Source organism: Giraffa tippelskirchi, chromosome 10, assembly GCF_054371585.1.
Source record: "Giraffa tippelskirchi isolate mGirTip1 chromosome 10, T2T-mGirTip1v1.2.pri, whole genome shotgun sequence".
In the NCBI taxonomy this organism is placed as follows: domain Eukaryota; kingdom Metazoa; phylum Chordata; class Mammalia; order Artiodactyla; family Giraffidae; genus Giraffa; species Giraffa tippelskirchi.
In genome coordinates, this window is record NC_137284.1 from 72,045,561 (window position 1) to 72,067,929 (window position 22,369).

The following is a 22,369-nucleotide window of genomic DNA, read 5'->3' on the forward strand; positions in this document are numbered from 1 at the left end:
ACATTTATTGAGAACTTATAGGGTACATTATACTCTTCTCCCTCCATCTCCAGCCTTGACACTGTCTTCTGTAAATACGGTGAACCTACCAAATATCAGTCGTTCATGCTTAAAGGAATGTTTACAGATATTTAAAGACCAAATTACTCTTCCTCATGGAGAATAAAAAGCTTGTTTTTGGCATATAAGTACACACACACATTTTTTTTCTCTTGATTAAAATTTGTTTACACATCTGTGCCCAGGATTAAGGATAATGAAATTCAACCACAAAAATGATTAAGTAATGTTGAATTATAGTGTTGGAATTTATCAGTTTAGAGTAGTTGCCTCCATATTCACCTTTCTTTTGATCTTTTTGTAGACATTATTGTTATTGACTGCAAATGTCTCAGTATTTTTGCTCAGTGGAATGTGGCTTGACAGATTAATTATATGTTATCAGGCAATTGAAGATCAACTAAAGATACGTGGCCACAAGAGGGATGCTGATGTCTTTGAGCTGTTTCTTTCTCAAAAGTAAGTGTACTTTATGTAAGAAAGAGAAAAGCATTATGTTATGTTTCATAATTCAAATGTTCTCTTCCATTGTTTTCCCCTTGTGTGGACTGGCAAGTAGCCCATGCTTGTTGGCATTCACAGTCTCTATTGGAGAGGCAGGATCAAGCAAAGATTATGGAGTCAGGCTGAGTTTGAATCCCAGTTCTGTCTCTTCCAACTGGATGATCCTGTGCATGTCATAAACCTATTAGGGTTGTCAGTTTAGCCAATATAAATATAGAATACCAGTTACATGTGCATTTCAGAGAAACAAATGAATATAATTTTTTTAGTATAAATATGTCCCACATCACAGTGGGACATTTGTTGTTTCTCTGAAATGCACATGTAACTGTGGATCCTGTATTTTATCTGGCAAACCTATTGCCTACATATAACAGTACTACCTGCTTCACAGGGTCGTTGTGAAGATTAAGTGAGTTAGTTGAGAGTAGAGAAGGGTCTGGTACACAGTAAACAATCAGCATTAGTGCGGTTAATATTGCTACTGTGATTAAAGGACAACGACTCATTATACAACTGTACTAAAATAATAGCCCCTATTATACTATAACCATTAGCCAATAACCTTCATACTAATTTTACTGGTAAGTAGGAAAACTTCTCCCTTTTGTTACAATTTCCTTTGATTCCACTCCAACTTCTCAATGTGGCAGGCAGCAAAATGAGTCCTTCTTCTTCAGAGCAAGCCACAGTGCCTGAGGTAGAGCCCAGGTGGAAGATGGAGTATGTGTTCAGTTGGATGTTGACAACACAGGTTTTACTAGTCCACCAGTGATGCCTATGTAGTTACACTGAGCATTTTCATAACAATGATCGTATTCCTAACTTTCCTTTCTCCGCTTTCATACTTTTAGATCTCTGTGAATTCCATGTATTATTTTAAAAGAGACTTAGCATATTTCCACTTGTATTTAATATTCAGAACTTAGCTACTTTTTAAAGAAAAAGTCCTACTTTATCAATGAAGTTAATCACTTTTTCTCTGGTGATTTGAGGAAATCTTTTATTAATAAACATATTTCTTTTGTTAAATATTAATATATTTTAGTTCATTAGTGCCATGAATAATAGTTATCTTTGTAATGACCCTGAATCTCTTGGTAGTAAGAGAATAAATAGCTAACAAATTTAAGATTTTAAAAAATAAACTTTTTAGAATGGAGCAAGTATGGTAGGCAATTCTGACAAACTTAAGGTCATGCTTTGATCCTCTCTGTAGGCCAGTTTGTTTTATAGTAACAGTAAATATCTTTTTGTCTTCAAAAGATTGCATCTCGAAGCCTTTCATGATTTTAACAACTGTACACTATTGATCATTAGAATAAGTAGATAATAATAAGAAAAGCTTTAAAACACTAGAAAAACAGAAATATTGATTTTCTGACAGTGGATAATTATTGGTCTTTTCAATTCAAGGATAATACATCTTGTATCCTAAGAATATTAAGTTATCATTTAATACATCTAGGTACAAAAAATGTTTCACAGTCCAGATGCCAATAAACTGGATAAATTAGGTTATTTGCCTAAGTCTTTGTTGCCCTTGGAAAATGGAAAGGATCATATCAATGTTTCCTTGAGATATCATGGAGAATATACACTGTAACAACAGAGTTGATGTATCATTGTCAGCATGAGTCATTGTCATCATTAGTAGTAGAGTTTCTATCATTGTCTTCCATTGGCCTCACCTTAAAATGTAATAGGCTGTTATTAATTTAGGACAAATTTATACGCAAAATAAACTTTTCTGACTTAAATTCTGCTCATAAGTGAGCCATTTTATTATATTATCTATAGCAGAGTGACAGTACAACTATTACAAGAAAACTAATTTGACAGTGATGTGACAAAGTTGATATTTTATAGCATTAATCTATGAAAATAACTTTTCTGGGAATCCTTGTAGAAACACTCTAAATGGGGCTGGAGTTTCTCTGCTACTATGTAATGGCTGCTTTGTTTTTCACAGGAAAAAAATGCAGCTAATGTACCATCATTGTTGTCCAGTGCAATAAGTGTGTCAGTGTCCAAATGCTCCATCCCAGAAATTAGCTACACATCTTCAGTGAAAGAGGAGAATGCATCATGTATACAAATATATTACAAGTTGCTTTGAAGGAACCCAGAATATTTTGCTGTGTCAGGGAAGTGCTTGAAGACTAATGGCACCTGTCAAAAGCACCAGGGGGTCTCCTTGAAAAGCCTTCTGTTTGAGATAACCTGAGAATAATAAAAAAAAAAACTTGATAAAAGATTAAGAAAAAACTCTTCAAATCTGAGAAGGATGAAGATGAGAAGGAATGAGAGAAAGAAAGGGGAGAAGCAGATTTTTTTTTTACCAAGTACCAACTAATAAATGTCAAAAGAATGAGAGGATTAGAAAAATTACCATTTCATAATCCCAAATGTACTGATTCAGGTCAATATTATTAATCAAAGATAAAGCCACTGAATGAATAGTTATTGAGAACCACCAATCTGTTCTCTGCAGGTTGGCAGTTACCAGAGGGGGGAGGGATTTGGGGGTGGGGCATGAAATAGGTGAACATGATCAAGAGGTACATACTTTCAGTTGTAAAATAAGTAAGTGTTGGGGATGGAATGTATGAGAATACAGTCAATAATATTGTATTAACTTTGTATGGTTTCAGCAATTGGATGTTATCTGGTGATCATTTTGCAGTATCTCTGATGTCAAATCACTCAGAATTTTGCTCCAGATATTGCTTTTCAGTGATAAAATTTGTAAATACTTTCACAATGAAGAGAACTGGAAAATACAGCCTTAACCAAATCACTGAACTTAGCTTCACCAACAGGGTGAACAGGTGGCTCAGTGGTAAAGAATCTGCCTGCCAATGCAGGAGATGTAAGAGATCCCTGGGTCAGGAAGATCCCTTGGAGGTGGGCATGGCAGCCCACTCCAGTATTCTTGCCTGGAGACTCCCATGGAGAGAGGAGCCTGTAGGGCTACAGTCCATGGGGTTGCAAAGTGTTGAACACGACTTAGTGACTGAGCACCACACACAACCTTCACAAAGAGTGGGACAAAGTAGTATCATTTTGCCTCCTGATGTGGTGTAGTAATTACCACTGTTGCAATTAAAAAATTATCTACCTTAAATTTAATCATGAGGAAGCAATCAGACCAATCAAGAATATGAGCAATTCTATCAGACAACTGTCCTGGACTCTTCAGAAAGTAAACGTTGAAGGCAATAAAGGAGAGAAAGTGATTATTTTTAATTTAGGAAGACTAATGGATTATACAGAGTATATCATGTGAACTGCTGTGCTAAATGAACCACAGGCTGGAATCAAGATTGCTGGGAGAAATCAACAACTTCAGATATGCAGATGATACCACTCTAATGGCAGAAAGTTAACAGGAACTAAAGAGCCTCTTATGAGGGTGAAAGAGGAGAGTGAAATATCTGGCTTAAAACTCAACATTCAGAAAACTAAGATCATGACATCTGGTGCCATCACTTCATGGCAAATAGATGGGGAAAAAGTGGGAAGAGTGACAGATTTTATTTTCTTGGGCTCCAAAATCACTGCAGATGGTGACTGTAGCCATGAAATTAAAAGACGCTTGCTCCATGGAAGAAAAGTTATGACCAAGTTAGATAGCATATTAAAAAGCAAGAGATCACTTTGCCAAAAAAAGATCTTTATAGTGAAAGCTATAGTTTTTCCAGTAGTCATGTATGGATGTGAGAGTTGGATGATGAAGAAGGCTGAGTGCCAAAGAATCGATGCCTTCATATTGTAAGACTCTTGAGAGTCCCTTGGACTTCCCTGAATATTCATTGGAAGGAGATCAAACCAGTCAATTCTAAAGGAAATCAACCCTGAATATTCATTGGAAGGGCTGATACTGAAGCTGAAGCTCCAATCCTTTGGCCACTTGATGTGAAGAACTGACTCATTGGAAAAGACCTTGATGCATATTGAGGGCAGGAGGAGAAGGGGGTGGCAGAAGATGAGATAATTGGATGGCATCACCAACTCAATGGCCATGAATCTGAGCAAACTCGGGGAGATAGTGAAGGACAGGGAAACCTGGCATGCTGCAGTCCGTGGGGTCACAAAGAGTCGGACATGACTTACCAACTAAACAACAAACAACAATGGGTTATACCAACTGAAAATGGGTTATACCAATGCATCAATGTTGATTCAATTCTGGGTTAAACAAACAAAAAATCTATAAAAGAAATGTAGGGACAACAGGAACAATTTGAATATGAATATCAGTGTGTATTAGATGATATCATTGAATTCAATTTTAATTTTCTTGATTTGATATTGGTATGGTGGTTAAGCAGGAGAATGTCCTTATTTGAGGGATGTGTGTGCTGAAGTATTTATGAATCAAAGCCCTGGAGTCGTGTTGCAACTTATTTTCAAATGATTCACCAAGAAACTTACCAACTAGCAAATAGGTAAATTGTTTATATAGATAAGAGAGTGAACATAAATGTGGCAAAATATTAAAAACTATGGACCTCTCTGGTGACTCAGTGGTAAAGAATCCCATGGACAGAGAAGCCTGGTGGACTACGGTCCATGAGGTCACAAGAGTTGGACATGGACTGAAGTGACTTAGCATGCACACGTATAATAAACAACAATGGGAGAATAAAACACTTCACTCACTCTCTGCCTCTTCGGATCCTGCAGTTTCCATGTCTTAAATCCAGTTTGGCCAAGATCTGGACAACCTCAAACTAAAGACCGTGCAGGCAGTGTTGAAGCAGGAGCCGATGCTGTTTCCCACATTGCCCTTAAGTCTGGTGTCTTCTGCATTTACTTTTGTTCCTCTGGCCTCTCCTCAGTGAAATCTTTTAAAATTAAGGTCCCAATAAATTCAGTCATAATGAGGTATAAATTCTACTAATGTGATAAATTTCTCTCCTTTTAGTATTTGCTTTAACTGGCTAACAAAAACCTTAACCCAAAAATGAAGTTTTAAAGGTGGAATGTAGGAAATCAGCCTGTATAAATGTGCCAATAATTTTGAAAGGACAGAGAGAGGCCTTTTGAGTTCTCCCCAAGTCATACTATATAAGCAACTTTAAACATGAATAAATTAACTGTTGCTAATACTCACTTTCTCTTTTCCTTTCTAGGGAGCTGACAGAGGTCATTGATCTTTCTAGGTTTAAAAAATTAAAATACTTGTGGCTACATCATAACAAGGTAGTGTGATATTTGATCTTTACGTGGCTCTATGATTAAACTACAATCTTAATTTCATGTTTTTAATAGAACTGGTTATTAAAAGTATTAATATTTTATATTCCTAATTTTAATACAGGTAAGAAACTATATGTATATACAAAGTGGTATAGCGCTAGTGGTAGAGAATCTGCCTGCCATCGCTGAAGACTTAAGAGATGTGGGTTTGATCCCTGGGTTGGAAAGATCCCCTGGAGGAGGGCATGGCTACCACTCCAGTATTCTTGGCTGGAGAATCCTCACGGGCAGAGGAACCTGGCGGGCTACAGTCCACAGGGTTGCAAACAGCCAGAAACAATTGAGACGACTTTGCACACATGCATATTGAATAGGTCAGTTTGTGAGATGTTGTCAGATGGGAGCTTTACTTTTTGCTGCCATCTTCTTCCAAAACTGTTCAGTGTAAGCTGCTGCTTCCCAGTTTCCTGAAAGAAAACTTGTGCAATCTCATGACTTTTTTTCTCTCTCTCTCTTTTGTAGTTCAGGAACTTTCAGTCCGTTTGATGCCGCAGTCATAGTCTCAGTTCAGAAATGAGAATGTGGAGATGAATATGTTAATTCATAAATGAGACATCCTCTGTCTCTCCTCTCTTCTTCAGCTAGGGCTGACTGCGGATGGCCATCTGCCTTCTTCATTAGCAAGGGGAAGTGGTTGGTTGTTTTCTTGCCTCGCATCTCTACCCCAGCCTTCTCAAGTTAATATGGAATGGAGAAGTGTGGAGGCAGTGGAAAGGCCAAGGAAAAGCAAAGTGCTTATTCAGTTTGCACCCACTGGTATTAATAATGTTCAGAGTTTATTGTTTTCTCCCATTTGGTTATTCCGAAGCCCCTCTGCTAGGTTTCTCCAACTCTGATTCCTCTTTCCTGGCCACTCCAGACCTCCCCTAACCTGTATCCCAGTTGTTCTTACATCCGAGCATCTCCTCGCCTTGGCAAACTGCCCTTTTGGGCAGGATCCTTTGTAAAGTGCCCTAGATCAACATTCCTCCAAAGGTCCTGCATGCATTCCCCAGAACTCACACACATTGTCCTGCCGTGTGAGGGACTGATTACCTCCCAAGCTGATCTAGCTTCTTCAGGAAGCCCAGGCACTAAGCCATCATGTCACCAGCTTCCAGGAATGCTCATCAGGGTCACTGAGTGTGGCCCTTGAAGCTGCTCTTAGAGGCCAGGGTTAGTTGGCAGAGCCTTCCCACTCCCTCCTCCGTAGCGGGGCCTGACTGGAGCTCCAAGCTCTCTTCAAGTCAAAGAGTGAGACTGAACTAAAATTGAAGCCAAAACAATCACTATAGTTAGCTAGTCAGTCATTCTCAACTTTCTGAAGTTTGACTTTCCAACAGCTTGTATTTTGTTCGTTATAAATTGATGATCCAGTCTTAGCATTCTAAATTTAAACTTTCAAACACCAGCTGATTAAAAAATAACGATTTGAGTTTTCAGTAGTAGTCTGCTTGTCAAGCAATAGTCCAGATTCATAGCACTGAATCTTTAAGCAGCCATGTTTATGAAAGTATTTCAATATTACATTGCAATTTGTCTGTTTTTTTAACCAACTAAGTGGAAAATGGAAAAAAGTTCTTCCAGTATTAAGTGCAAGCATAAGTTGCATAATCTTGAAATAATTTCTAGGAGAACAAGCACAAATATCTTCAAGGCCCAGGCAGCTAACAACTGAAATGGAAAGTGCACAAACTACTTAAGGGCATACAAGTTCAAAACTCTTTTAAACACTCTGCCAAAAATTATCCTGGGTCACAGTGTGTGACCTCCAATTAGAAAAAGATGGAACTCATCAAGCATGGCAAAAGTGACTAATCTTTGTTTTTCATGTGTGTTCCTTGTGGTGTTCAGTGTTCAGCTTTGAAGGAAAGAACATGTACAAATGTTGGCAGTATGTCTAAAGGGAGAGGTGTGATTAGGGATTTTTAATATTTTTTGGGCTTTCTTGTAGTGGACACCATCCCACCTTCAGGCAGTCACTGAATTTTCGTACAGTTGACTTACAGATGCATTGTATACATAGAAAAGGATTGCACACACTGTCAACTATTGTACTTTGGTTTTGAAGGGGGATTGGTGGAGAAAAGGTGCAACAAAAGGACTAAATTCTCTTCTAGTGTTTGGTTATTTATGTTTAACAAACCATATTCTTTCCCAAATAGCCATCACTTAACTTTGTTCTTTAAAAATAGATTTATTTAGATGGTTAGATGGCATCATCACCAAGTCAATGGGCATGAATTTGAACAAACTTTGGGAGATATTGAAGGACGGGGAAGCCTAGAGTGCTGCAGTCCATGGGGTCACAAAGAGTAAGACATGACTTAGCAACTGAACAACAATTCCATATAATCCTGAAAAGATATCATATTCAAATAAGTTTTAAGTGGCCATGAGATGAGTGAATAAGCCAATGTGAATTTTTGTGTTGATCAGTAGTTGACTGGTTGCTAAGTTGTTGGAGTATTCACACTCCATGAAAAATTAAAGTTTTATTCAGCATCTAAAACTCTAGTGGGCATATTAGCTATGGTAGTACTTCATCAAAATTCCTATGGAAAAATGTGATTATCAGTTTTCTTTACAATCTAGATTACACTGGGTGAACTACTATCTGGAAGTTACTATGCCAGTATAGAAATGATATGGAGAATCTTGGTGAAAAACATCAACACTGACAAATGAACATAAATATTTAGAATTGTAATGTTTTGCTAACAATGGTTTGAATCTGTGACCAGCATTGTTCTTACATTATTGTAGAACATAAATAAATGTTCTTAGATTTATTTCCTACCCTCTGTTTAGGAACAACTAAGGCACAAAATAGTAAAATAAAATGAACACATCTTTTTTGTTTATTCATTTATTCAGTCAACGACTTTGTGGAGACAAATGTACTGATCATTTTATTGGTTGTCTATTCATTATCCATTATCTTCCTTTACCTGTATAGCAGAATCTGAGTTTGTGTTTTAGTACACACTTGTTGTTACTCAGGAAGGTGGCCCCATCCCCACTTCCAAAGGCTTTATGGAGCCTAAACTGTTTAAACCAGTCAGGATAACCCCATCCTCCTTGTGAGTAGCTAGTCAACGAATGGGCTTATAATCCAACTGATGCAATAGAGACATTGGAGGTAGGTCCTGGGAGACTTCTGTGAAAGGTTTCCTTATTCCTCAAAGAGCACTGGAAGAGAGGTCCACTGTTTCCTCTGGACATTTTCTGGCCTGGCTTATAAGCCAGAAATCATCCTTCCAACTTATGGATGTATCCAACATTTTGAGAAAAGCAGAGCTCAGAGAATCATTGAGATTTGAGGCTCTTACAACCTTTGGACTCCTAGATGTGTGAGGTAATGAGTATTTTAATTTATGTGCCAGTTTGAGTTGAGCTTAGAGATTCAGTTCAGTTCAGTCACTCAGTTGTGTCCAACTCTGCAACCCCATGAACCAAAGCACGCCAGGCCTCCCTGTCCATCACCAACTCCTGGAGTCTACCCAAACCCATGTCCATTGAGTCGGTGATGCCATCCAACCATCTCATCCTCTCTTGTCCCCTTCTCCTTCTGCCCTCAATCTTTCCCAGCATCAGGGTCTTTTCCAATGAGTCAGCTCTTCGCATGAGGTGGCCAAAGTATTGGAGTTTCAGCTTCAACATCAATCCTACCAATGAACACCCAGGACTGATCTCCTTTAGGATGGACTGGTTGGATCTCCTTGGAGTCCAAGGGACTCTCAAGAGTCTTCTCCAACACCACAGTTCAAAAGCATCAATTCTTTGGTGCTCAGCTTTCTTTATAGTCCAACTCTCACATCCATACATGACTACTGGAAAAACCATAGCCTTGACTAGACAGACCTTTGTTGACAAAGTCATGTCTCTGCTTTTTAATATGCTGTCTAGGTTGGTCATAACTTTCCTTCCAATGAGTAAGCGTCTTTTAATTACTTAGAGTCAAAAGCATCCTATCTAATATGGTTTATTCTGTACTTGTTTTAGGCTACTGATAGAATATAACAATGAATATGATGGTACCTGCCCTAGAGATAGAATTAGGGAGTGGCTATCCTCCTGGTAAGGGCATTGTGGTTGCAAACTACCTGGAATGGAATGAGAGAAAGCAGTGGTTTCGGGAAACAATGAACGAGTGTGGTTTGGTGTGTTTGGAGCTGAACATGCTCAAAGGGTGCACACTTCTCCCCATTATTATGCAATGGGTGATAAAACTGGAGCTTCTAGCCTGACCCTGAACCAACAAATTAAATAGGTACAAGTTGTTTCTAAGGATTTTCAATGCCCCAACTCTTCTAGGTTTGTTCAAGCTATCCTGCTTCCTCCTTCATTATGCTCTCCAAGGGCTTGCTTTCTCCTTGTATTGTGTAGATATTCACTAGTTCTTTAGCAACTCTCTTTCTGAGTCATCTTTCTCTTATCTCCACTGATGTAATTAGTGAGAGGCAGCTGCTCTTAGGTGTATATAAACTGAAGCCTTCAAAACACTCTCTTGTCTCATCTTCCAGTGAGCCTGACTGAGGGGATTTTAGGTCAAAGTTCATCTTTTCAAGCTTTCTTAAGAATCTGGGTCTGTTCCGATGAGTGATCTAAGTGATTTGCATATTATACTACAGTTGCAAATGGTCTGTATGCATTTGATCTACTTGTGTTTTGGCTCATTTCCTCAAAAACTTTTTTAAACAGATGTTTAATAATGAGTGTATAATATTGCCACAATGCTAGTGTCTTTCTGTTTCTGGAAGATCTAGCAGTACTTGGGTATATTCTATTTATCACAGATTACAGTAAGCATTTGATAAGAAACCTGTATATAATGCCTCACCAAGCAACTATCCAAAATACAATCTGAATTTCCATCACGTAGCAAAAACTGAATAGTTGATAACTCTTACAAAGTAAATTTAAATAAAAATACATTTTCTGACATAGTCATACTTCATCATCTAAAAAGTAATGAAAATATTTATAACAACATTTTCCACACTAAAATAAGCAAAACCACTTCAAGAAAGAGTGAACTCATTCTTCTGTGCCATAAAGATACGTTGTTTTTCCTTATCTCCCAGACAGGCAGCACATATTGCAAATTTGGTAGAGGGCACACGTGTGTGTATTTTAGGAAGGCATATTGATGTACAAAACTAGCAAGTCACAGTTTGAAAATTAAAATAATTATTTGGAATGTACAGTTTTAAATATTTGTAAAGAACTCTTTGAGTGGCAATACTTTTTTTTTCAGGCATTTTTCACAACATGCTTTGCCTCATGAAAGTTTAGTTGGTTCCTTTAATCAGGTTTAAGTATATATACATTTATTTATTCATTTATACATGCCATACTTTGTTCCAAAAAACTATTTAGAGCACCACAAACCCTGTGGTAGAGCATATGAGCTATTAATGAATAAAATGAACTAGCATACATTCCTTATAATTTGGGCTCTTATGTGTTTCTGTTATCTCAGTGTAATATTAATTCTCTCTCTTATGTCAACTTTGTTGAAAGAATTATATTTTACCAAATATTTAAAACCTCCTCAAAAAAGTAATCTAAATAAGATTTCACTGCATGGTTGTGAAATTCATATACACTATATATCTAGTTGCTTCCCAGGTGGCTCAGTGGTAAGGAATCCGCCTGCCAGTGCAGAAGATGGGTTCCATAACTAGGCTGGGAAGATCCTCTGGAGAAGGAAATGGCAGCCCACTCCAGTATTCTTGCCTGAAGAATCCCATGGACAGAGGAGCCTGGCAGGCCATAGTCGGTGGGATCGCAAAAGAGTCAGACACAACTAGCAACTAAACAACAACAATGTATCTAGTTACAATCCAAAAAATGTAACCTATTTGGGGGAAAAAGTGTATATAAAAATGTCAAGAATGTGGAATAAAGAGGGGAAAACATGAGAATGAAGAATCTATTTGCATTGTACAAAAACAGTCATTTCTCAATATTTTTAAAGTGTAGATTTTATTTCCAAGTATTGTATACATTTTAAACTGATCCAAATGAATGCATCATGTTCACTTATTGGACAGGAACACCATATATATGAACTTAGAAATCCTAAAAGTATACTGAAATTTTTCTTTTTTTCCCTCCTACATAATTCAGTGTATATTATTAAAATTGTTCCCAACTAATACTTAAGAAATTCATGTAAATTTAGGAACTATTGTAATTATAATATCAAATATGCAATAATATACCCCTTTAAATAACACATAATTATAGAATTTTTCAGAATTGTATCATATCATTTAATCTCTGGTCTAGGGGCCTTTAAAGCCCCAAGGTTTTTCAACTCTGATACTACCGACCTTCTGAACTGGATCATTCCTGGTTGTGGGAGTGCTTTTGTGCATTTGGGGATATTTAGCAGCATCCCTGGCCTCTACACACTATATATCAGATTTATCCCCAGAAGCAACAACTAAAAATGTTTCTAGACATTGTCAGATGCTCCCTGGGGTACAAAATTGCTCCTCACTGAGAATCCCTCAAAGACAATAAACAGAGTGATCTGTGGAAATCTAAGTCAAAACATGTTACTCTTCTACTCAAAATCTCTAATGGTTACCTATTATTTTCAGCTGAGTTCTTTCAGTAGCCTAAAGGCTCTGCACATGTAGGCTGCCAGCTTACCTCTCTGACCTTAATACCTCTTCTCTCCCTAACTCGCTGACCCAACAACACCATGTACCCTATTGTCTCTGGACCTATATACACTGGCTAGTTTTCAAGTGTTCCTGCATAGATATTCTCATGGCCCACTCCCTCTTCCTCATCAAGAATTTGTTCAGATATTACCTGCTCTGTGAGGTCTTCCTGACCAGCCCATTTGAAATATAACATTATCTCCCTGTTGGCACCCCCAATCTCCATGCTTTATTTTTTCCCATAGCATTTATCAACTGATTCCATAATATACGATTTACTTACTATAAGTATTATTTGTTTTCTCTTTCCCTGCTGGAAAAAAAGACAGAGTTTTTGTCTGTATTTTTCATAGCTATACTGCTGAATTTAATACACTGCTAGCACACAGTAGCTGCTCCACGAGTATTTGTTGAGTGGAAAAATATGTACATAAAAATTCTAATATTTTCTCATAAATATAATATTTCCATCTTGTCAGTGAATCACAAAAGTCATGTAATGGATCATAAATTATAAGTTTGGGGAGGGTAACTTGATAATATTTTACTTACTATGCCTGTGTAATATTTTACTTACTTTTGTTCCTTCAAATATAGTTTCTAGGTTTTGTTTTTTCATCTTCTGGTGTTTTTTTTGTTTTTTTTTTTTAAGCATCATAGCTAGGTCTGCCAAGTCGAACTTTTCTTTGCAAAGGTGCTAGTTAAGGTAAACAGAAATTCACTTAACAGAAGCATGCTTTAGCTGAGTTAAGCAGGAAAGTAATATATTGAAATGATACTGGGCGAATATTAGGTAGTTTAGGAATCAAGTGTAGAAAACTCTTAGGACCAAAGAAGCCTCCGCCAAAGCCATGTCACAGAAGTGGCTTCCACGTGCACTGTTGACTTGTCAGTCAGCAAGAGAAGCCCCTACCTACGCTCTGTTTTCCTGTTCCCATTCCTGCTGCCACCGTTTCCACTGCAGTGGGGAATGGATGTTGCTGTCTCCTTCTCTGCCGCCACCAGATTTAACACAAAACTGTCTCTACCTCTTTGCATTACTTGTTCTTGATTTTTTAAAATTAATTTTCATTGGAGTATAGTTGCTTTACAATGTTGTGTTAGTTTCTACTATACAGCAAAGTGAATCAGCTATACAGGTACATATATCCCCTCTCTTTTGGATTTCCTTCCCATTTAGGTCACCACAGAGCACTGAGTAGAGTTCCCTGTGTTAAACAGTGGGTTCTCATTAGTTACCTATTTTATACGCAGTAGTGTATGTATGTCAGTCCCAATCTCCCAGTTCACCCCACCCCCTTCATCCCCCTCCCCACTTGGTGTCCATACATTTGTCCTCTACATCTGTGTCTCAATTTCTCTTTGCAAATAAGATCATCTGTACCATTTTTTTAGATTCCACATATATGCATTAATAGGTGAAATTTGTTTTCTTCTTTCTGACTTTACTCTGTCTCCTAGGCCCATTCACATCTCTGCAAATGACCCTATTTCTTTCTTTATATGGCAGAGTAATATTCCATTGTATATCTGTACCACATCTTTATCCATTCCTCTGTTGATGGACATTTAGGTTGCTTCCATGTCCTGGCTATTGTGACTAGTGCTGCAGTGAACACTGGGGTGCATGTGACTTTTGGAATTATGATTTTCTCTGGGTTGCATTACTAGTTCTTGATTTGAAGTTCAGAGTGGATGTGTCGGATTGCATCCTAGCCTAGTCATGTGTCCACACATTCCCTGCCAGGAAATCTAGAAAAGCAAGTATTTTGCCTAACGAGGAGTAAGTCCTAATACCTACCAAGGCTCATTAGATAAAGAATTCCTTGAATTGTGGGGAGGATGATTCAGTGCTGGGAAGCTAAAAAATAATGACTAGTGTGTTCTATATTTAATAAGAAAATGTTTAGAAAGATGAAAATCCAAAGAATAATACCAATAGCTACATAATAATTCCTGGCAGAGTCTGGAACTCTGGATACTGAACAGGGAGATCAGGTATAGTTATAATCCTGTCACTAATAAGCTGATAATATTTAGCAAATATTTGTCTAGAGCTCTGACTCCTCTTACATAATATGCATGCATGCTAAGTTGGCTCAGTCGTCTCCAACTCTTTGCAACGCTATGGACTGTAAGCTTACCAGGGTCCTTGGGATTCTCCAGGCAAGAATACTGGAGTAGGTTGCCATGCCCTCCTCCAGGGGATCTTCCCAACTCAGGGACTGAACCCACATCTCTTACGTTTCCTGCATTGGCAGGTGAGTTCTTTACTACTAGCACCACCTGGGAAGCCCCTGTATATAATATACGAGATATTTATTCTTCATAACTAAGGGGTGTCATGATGAAGAAATTTGATGGCATATGTGAAGTACTGAACAAAGAAGCACATACAGTAAGCACAGAATGAATATTAAGGACCTACTCTTTTTTAAAAAAATTGTTTTTAACCGAGCTATATGTATCCCTATTATAATAGTTAAAAGAATTAGCTAATTCTATACATTAGCAACATTTCTGCACACTCTGCCTTCATTTGTTAGCCCTCAGATGCAACAACTTTCAGTTTTTTTAAGTAATCTTTTGTTGTTTAGCTGCATATCTCAAAGTCACATGCTGGTATTGCTGCCACTTGATTTTTCCCATTTAGACAATAGCTATTGAGTTTCCACAAAAATAAGGATTTAATGCTTTGTCTTTCCTGCCTCCACTTCCATACTTTCCATACACAGGCATACTTTCCATTTCCCATTCCCCTAATGTGGCAGTATTGTGATTTTGGTTAAATCAATATTCACTGGCTATGTTATTATGACAACCCATGCTCTTCAGAGCTAAGCCATGTGTTAAACTCTAGCTATTTTCCCTTTATTGGATTTCTTCTACTTCCCTGGATTTTATTTCCCTTTGATTCGTTAAGTAGTTTTTTGTTCTGGGTTGAATTGTTTCCCTGCCCCAAAATTTATATGTTGAAGTTCTAGACCCCACTGTCTCAGAATGGGACTGTATTTGGATACAGGGCCTTTATGAAAGTGAAAGTCGCACAGTCGTGTCTGATTCTGCGATCCCATGGACTGTAGCCCACCACACTCCTCTCTCCATGGAATTCTCCAGGCAAGAGTACTGGAGTGGGTTGCCATTTCTTTCTCCAGGGAATCTTCCTGACCCAGGGATTGAATCCGGGTCTCCTACATTGCAGGCAGATTCTTAACCAATTGAGCTACTAGGGAAGCTACTAGGACCTTTGTAGAGGTAACGAAGTTAAGATGGGGACATTAGGGTGGGCCCTAATCCAGTGTGACTGGTGTCATCATAGAAGAGGAGATTAGGATACAGAGGAAGAGGAGAGAGGGAGCAAGAATGAGAGTGAAAATGGGAGGGAGGAGGGAGAGGGTGAGAGGGGAAGAGAGCAGGAGAAGGAGATGAGAAGGAAGAGAGAGAGAAAGAGAGAGAGAATAGACATGTGTGCACAGATAGAAAGTCATGTGAAGGTATCAGAAAGTGGCCATGTACAAGTCAAGGAGAGAGGCCTCAAAATGTAACCAGTCTTGCCAGCACCTTGATCTTGGACTTCTGGCCTCCAGAGCTATGAGGAAGTAAATTTCTGTTGTTTAAGACACCCAGTCTGTGATATTTGTTATGCAACCCAAACAAACGAATATACTTTTTATTAGTTACTATTACTTATTCAACCCAAACTCTCCCTCAGTTGACCAAATCTATTCAATGAATTATTCAGTAGCTTTTATTTCTTGAAGAAGTATGCCCAGAACTTTCTGACCGTGCTCCGCTCTGGACTTCCTGCCCTGTATACCTCTGTGCACAATTTTAATCACCCTGCAGAGCCACACCAGGGACTCCCTTTGCCCCCTCCTGTTTCTTGTATTGTGTGTCTTACATTTTTCTGAAGTGCATTCTCTAGTGGCTTTGCGAGAAAGTGTTCCATGTGGTAATTTTTTTTAAGATTGTGTATGCCTGCGATTGTGTATATTTGACTTCACTTTCACTTTTCACTTTCATGCATTGGAGAAGGAAATGGCAACCCACTCCAGTGTTCTTGCCTGGAGAATCCCAGGGATGGGGGAGCCTGGTGGGCTGCCGTCTATGGGGTCGCACAGAGTCGGACACGACTGAAGCGACTTAGCAGCAGCAGTGTTCATATTTGGACAAATATTTTGGCTCATTGGGTTGGTAGAATTCTAAGTTAGAGATAAGGCATCACTCCACTGTTTTGTAGTTTTCAGTGTAGCTTTTGAGGAGAATGAAGCCATTCTTAGTTCTGATTCCTGGTCCTTGAATATGATGTGTGTGTGCACATGTGAGCCCATGTATTCTGTCTGGAGGACAGTGTTCTGACATTTTACAGTGATGTACTTTGGTGCAGGTCTATTTTCAACCATTGTGGCAAGCTTGGGGAAATTACAGTTGAGAAACTCATATCTTTCCATTTGGGGAATTTTTCTTGGAGTGTATTGTTGATTTCTTTCTCTTTTATGTTCACCATTCTCTTTCTGGAACTCCTACACGAATGTTGAACTACTGAACTGGCTCTCTAATTTTCCTTTATTTTCTCTATTTTCTGTTTTTTTGGTCAGATTGCTCTACTTTCTGAGAATTTCTTCAACATTCTCTTCCAACTCTTTTGTTACATTTTAGACTGCATTCATGTTTTTAATTTACAAGGGCTCTTTTACCCCCTCTAAATGTTATTATTATATTATCTTTATATATAACAGGATTAAACTATGAAGATCTGGCTGCCCACATTCTGAGAGCCAAGCCCGGAAAAGAGGGCTAGGAACCCTCAACATATAGTGTACATACATTCCCTTAATCTTTCAGTTTTCAGTGGGAACCTCTGTCTTTACATCTATCTAGTGGCTACTTGGCCAGGAACTCTTGTCTTTTATTCCATCCAGGGAATGAATCTCTAGTCTTTTGAGGTGGTAGGGGAGAGGTCCAGTTGCCATGTGGTTATACTGGGAACATTATTGAGAAATACAATTTCTCTGCTCAGTTAATCCTCTCCTCTTTATCCTCACGTCCAGTCTTTGAGACTTTTTAGAATTTTGTGGTATAAATATGAGGTTGTTTTCTGGTTTAGAATTTGACTTCCTTTTTTCTATTAATTCTATTACCCGTAGATCATATACTCTTCAAAACCATATTGCTATGGTCTAATTTTCTGTTCTCCCTCTCTTTATGAATATACATCTTTTGAAACAATTACTTTATTGTCATTTTAGATAAATATTTCGCTAGAAAAAATTAAATCTGTGTTTATAATATAAACTTTCAACTAGAAGTCATTTTCCTCACCAGCAATCATGTGCATAATTCTTAAGTTTCCTTCCAAGTCTGTGATCTTGTTTTACAACAATAGAAATTTTTTGAAGACACTCTTTATATTGATGACATTATCCAGATTTAGTGAACATAGGCTCTAAAACTGATTTTACAAGCTGTATCCTAGGGAGCTGTTATGGAACATAATTCGAGAGACACTTGGAAATCTTCTCAGAGCACAATACCTATTCAGACTGACCTGAAAGTCAGCAATTAGAGAGTCATGGATCACAATCCTCTAATTTAAAAGAAATAGCAGGGCTTCCCCGATGACTCAGCAGTAAAGAATCTGCCTGCAATGCAGGAGACATGGGTTTGATCCCTGGGTCAGGATGATCCCCTGCAGAAGGAAATGGCAACCCACTCCATTATTCTTGCCTGGAGAATCCCGTGGACAGGGGGAGCCTGGCACACTACAGTCCATGGTGTTGCAAAAGAGTCGGACACGACTTTGTGATGGAGCAGCAGCAACTACTAGCAGACAGTGTTCTAAGAGAAAGGTGTAAAATAGTAAACAAAATAATTTAAAAGAAACACCTTTGGGATGGCTATCTTAAGCTTTATCAACAATATAGCAGTTTACCTCTGTCAATCTGCAGAAATGGGACTCTAGAGCATGTTGAAAGGGCTTGAAATGGGGTGTTCAGGGGTGAGAGGATGCTGGGGAAAAGGAATGCTGAAAAGCAACGTGGAGGAAACCAAGAGCAAGTGCATTTACTTGCATATTACTTTGCTTCACACCAATGTTGCATGGTTCTTTTAGTTTGGACTGATTGGCAATCATATGCATCTGTCTAGTTTCTGCTGGGGAGAAGGCAATGGCACCCCACTCCAGTACTCTTGCCTGGAAAATCCCATGGACAGAGGAGCCTGGTAGGCTGCAGTCCATGGGGTCTCGAAGAGTTGGACACAACTGAGGGACTTCACTTTCACTTTTCACTTTCGTGCATTGCAGAAGGAAATGGCAACCCACTCCAGTATTCTTGCCTAGAGAATCCCATGGACAGAGGAGCCTGGTGGGCTGCCGTCTATGGGGTCGCACAGAGTCGGACACAACTGAAGCGACTTAGCAGCAGCAGCAGCAGCAGCAGCAGTTTCTGCTGGAAGGTCATTGATAAACTGGAGAAAAACTTCCTAAGGGTTGGAGACATGAGAAAACAGTGCCTGGGACCCAAAGTTAGCCTCCTAAGATAGGGGCAGCCACATTAGAGCAAGTTTTGAGAGAAACCCAGATCCCTTGAGAGAGTCAAGATTCGATCAGGTGGATGGGGCAAGTCAATCCAGTGACTCAAGCTACATCTGGGAATGAGCTTGACAGCTCAGCTTCCTACCTTGGGTGGTAATAAAGTTCAGTGGTTCCCAGCAAGGACTCTGGAGTCTGGGCCAAACTTCAGTTCCTCTATGTACTAGCTGTGTAGCCGTGTGAACAAGTTACTCAACCTCTCTGTGTCTGTCTGATTGCTTAAATAAGGTAATTTTATTTGTGCATGCCTGCTAAATTGCCTCTGTCATGTCCGACTCTGCGACCCCATGGACTATTGCCCGCCAGGGTCTTCTGTTCATGGGGTTCTCCAGGCAATAATACTGGAGTGAGTTTCCATACCCTCCTCCAGGGGATCTTCCCTAGCCAGGTATTAAACCCACCTCTCTTATGTCTCCTGTGTTGGCAAGCAGGTTTTTTTTTTCACCATTAGCGCCACCTGGGAGGCCCATATATCTATGTAAATATCACATATATATGTATCTTCAGAAGACATTAGTACTTTGCCATATGTGTATATATTTAGAGATTATTATAGTTCTCTTCTTTTTTCTCATTTGATGCCAAATATTTTTGAGCACATTTTAAACATGTTTTTTGGTTATTGCTGACATAGTAGAAAAAAATTAATTGTGGAATATTTTTTATTACTCCATATTTTCCATTACTAAAACTAATAATATATCATTCCAATACTTGAAATTATACTCAAGTTAATGTCTCTGGATGGTTTATGTGGAAATTCACCCAATTTAATGAACCACATTATGATGTACTATATGCCAACTTTTGATCTGAGAGTCAGACAGTCTTGGGTTTGAACACTTGCTTTGTTATCTTGAGAAACTGTTTAACTTCTCTAAGCCTCAGTTTTCTCCTAGGTAAAAAAAATAAAGGAATAAAACAAATACTATGGGCTACTGTAAGAGTCAGATGACATTGATGAAAACATCTAGCTTAGTGCCTGGGTCATAATAAATATTTAAAAGATATGACTTTTCCCTTGAGTCTAAATCAGTAGTTCCCAATCAGGAATGACTTTGCAACCCCTCTCCTACCTCACACACAGAAGGGGAATATGCGGCAATGTCTGGAGACGTTTTTTATTTTCACAACTGGGGTGTGTATGCTAGTGACTTCTAGTAGATAGAGGTTAGGTATGCTGCCAGCCATACTACAATCCACAGAGCAATTCCACCAACCCCAACAAAGATTTATCTGACCTCAAATGTTGATAGTTGTAAAGGCTGAGAAGTCTTGCCCTAAAACTATGCCTCCTTAATTTTAAAATCATGCTGGCATAAAAATTTCCCCGCTAGTACATCAGTGGTTACCCATAAGAGCTTTGTCTTAAACGTAAGTGCTCTCAACTCTATCAAAAGTAATAATGGTTAGATAGTAAATAGTAGCAGCTATTGTTTATTGACCACTTGCTATGTGCCAAACCCTGAGCTAAGATATGTTGGTCTTGTTTAGTCATTAAGTCGCATCTGACTCTCCACCACTCCATGGACTGCAGTATGCCAGGCTTCCCTGTACTTCACTATCTCCTGGAGTTTGCTCAAACTTATGTCCATTTAATGATGATGAGTGATGCCATCCAACCATCTCAGCCTCTGTCTCTCCCTTGTCCTCTTGCCCTTAATCTTTCCCAGCATCAGAGTCTTTTCCAATGAGTCGGCTCTTCACATCAGATGGCCAAAGTATTGGAGCTTCAGCATCAGTCCTTCCAATGAATATTCAGGACTGATTTCCTTTAGGATTGACTGGTTGGATCTCCTTGCTGTCCAAGGGACTCTCAAGAGTCTTCTCCAGTGGTCAGCCTTCTTCATGGTCCATCTGTCACATCTGTACATGACTCCTGGAAAAACTATGATACATGTGGGCCTTTGTCAGCAAAGTGATGTCTCTGCTTTTGAATATGCTGTCTAGGTTTATCATATCTTTTCTTCCAAGGAGCAAGCGTCTTTTAATTTCATGGCTGCAGTCACTATCCACAGTAATTTTGGAACCCCAAATCTGTCACTGTTTCCACTTTTTCCCCATTTATTTGCCATGATGGGACTGGATCCCATGATCATAGTTTTTTGAATGCTGAGTTTTAAGCCAGCTTTTTCACTCTGCTTTTTCACTCTCATCAAGAGGCTCTTCAGTTCCACTTTGCTTTCTGCCATTAGAGTGGTATCATCTGCATATCTGAGGTTTTGATATAATTTGTGAAATGTCACATTCTAATTTAAATTTTATGGCAATCCTTAAAATTGGTAGTGTAGATTTTTCTAAGGGGAAAATTGTAATAATGTTTTACTTTAACAATGGTTTGAGTGTCAAAATAATCAGCAAGTCTTTCAACTCCCATTCCTGGATCTTAACTTCAGCAACTTGGTACATTGCAATGTTTATAAGGTCCTATGAATTTTACCTTGGAACTATCTCCCGATTTCCGCTACTTTGATCTTCCACTGTCATTACTGTACTCTGGGATCCATATATTCTTTTGAATTAGCATAAATACCATTTTTTGTTAAATGGTGTTACTATTACAGTCACCAACTCCCGGAGTCCACCCAAACCCATGTCCATTGAGTCAGTAATGCCATCCAACCATCTCATCCTCTGTTGTCTCCTTCTCCTACCCTCAATCTTTCCCAGCATCAGAGTCTTTTCCAATGAGTCAGCTCTTCACATTAGGTGGCCAAAGTATTGGAGTTTCAGCTTCAGCATCAGTCCTTCCAATGAACACACAGGACTGATCTCCTTTAGGATGGACTGGTTGGATCTCCTTGCAGTCCAAGGGACTCTCAAGAGTCTTCTCCAACACCACAGTTCAGAAGCATCTGGCGTGCTATGGTTCATGGGGTCGCAAAGAGTCAGACATGACTGAGCGACTGAACTGAACTGAACAGAACTTGCCATTACTGTCTCTTATAAACAGTACTCTTTCCTGCCATTTTCTTTCCAAAATAAAACTGGTCAATAACACTTCTCCGTACAAAATCTTTTAATAGTTTCCCAAGGTCCTCATGATCTGGCTTTATCTCTTTTCACTCCATTTCCCCCAAATCATTTCATCCCAACAAGTAGTGCAATCTTAAAATTCCAATAATTATGGTCCAAAGATGTTAACGCTCTTGAGAAAATTATTACTCTGTAATCAAGATGAAATGGTTTGAGATTATTAGTATTCTTGTATTAATGCATAATGCAAGAGAAATTAAAACCTCAACTAACTAGTAATGTTCTGCCAATGTTGGGCAGGCAACTGGGGGAA

The 22,369-nt window shown here is 38.7% G+C and overlaps 1 protein-coding gene across 4 annotated transcripts in view; it reads left to right on the forward strand.

Moving 5' to 3' along the window:
• LRRC72 (leucine rich repeat containing 72) overlaps nucleotides 1–22,369 on the forward strand; it is a 52,564-nt gene that overhangs the window by 5,302 nt on the left and 24,893 nt on the right. For all 4 annotated transcript variants that reach the window (XM_081537657.1, XM_081537660.1, XM_081537659.1 and 1 more), the window contains exons 2-3: nucleotides 446–519; nucleotides 5,703–5,772. In XM_081537657.1, coding sequence (XP_081393783.1) covers nucleotides 446–519; nucleotides 5,703–5,772 — 144 coding nt within the window. The remainder of the gene's footprint in view (nucleotides 1–445; nucleotides 520–5,702; nucleotides 5,773–22,369) is intronic.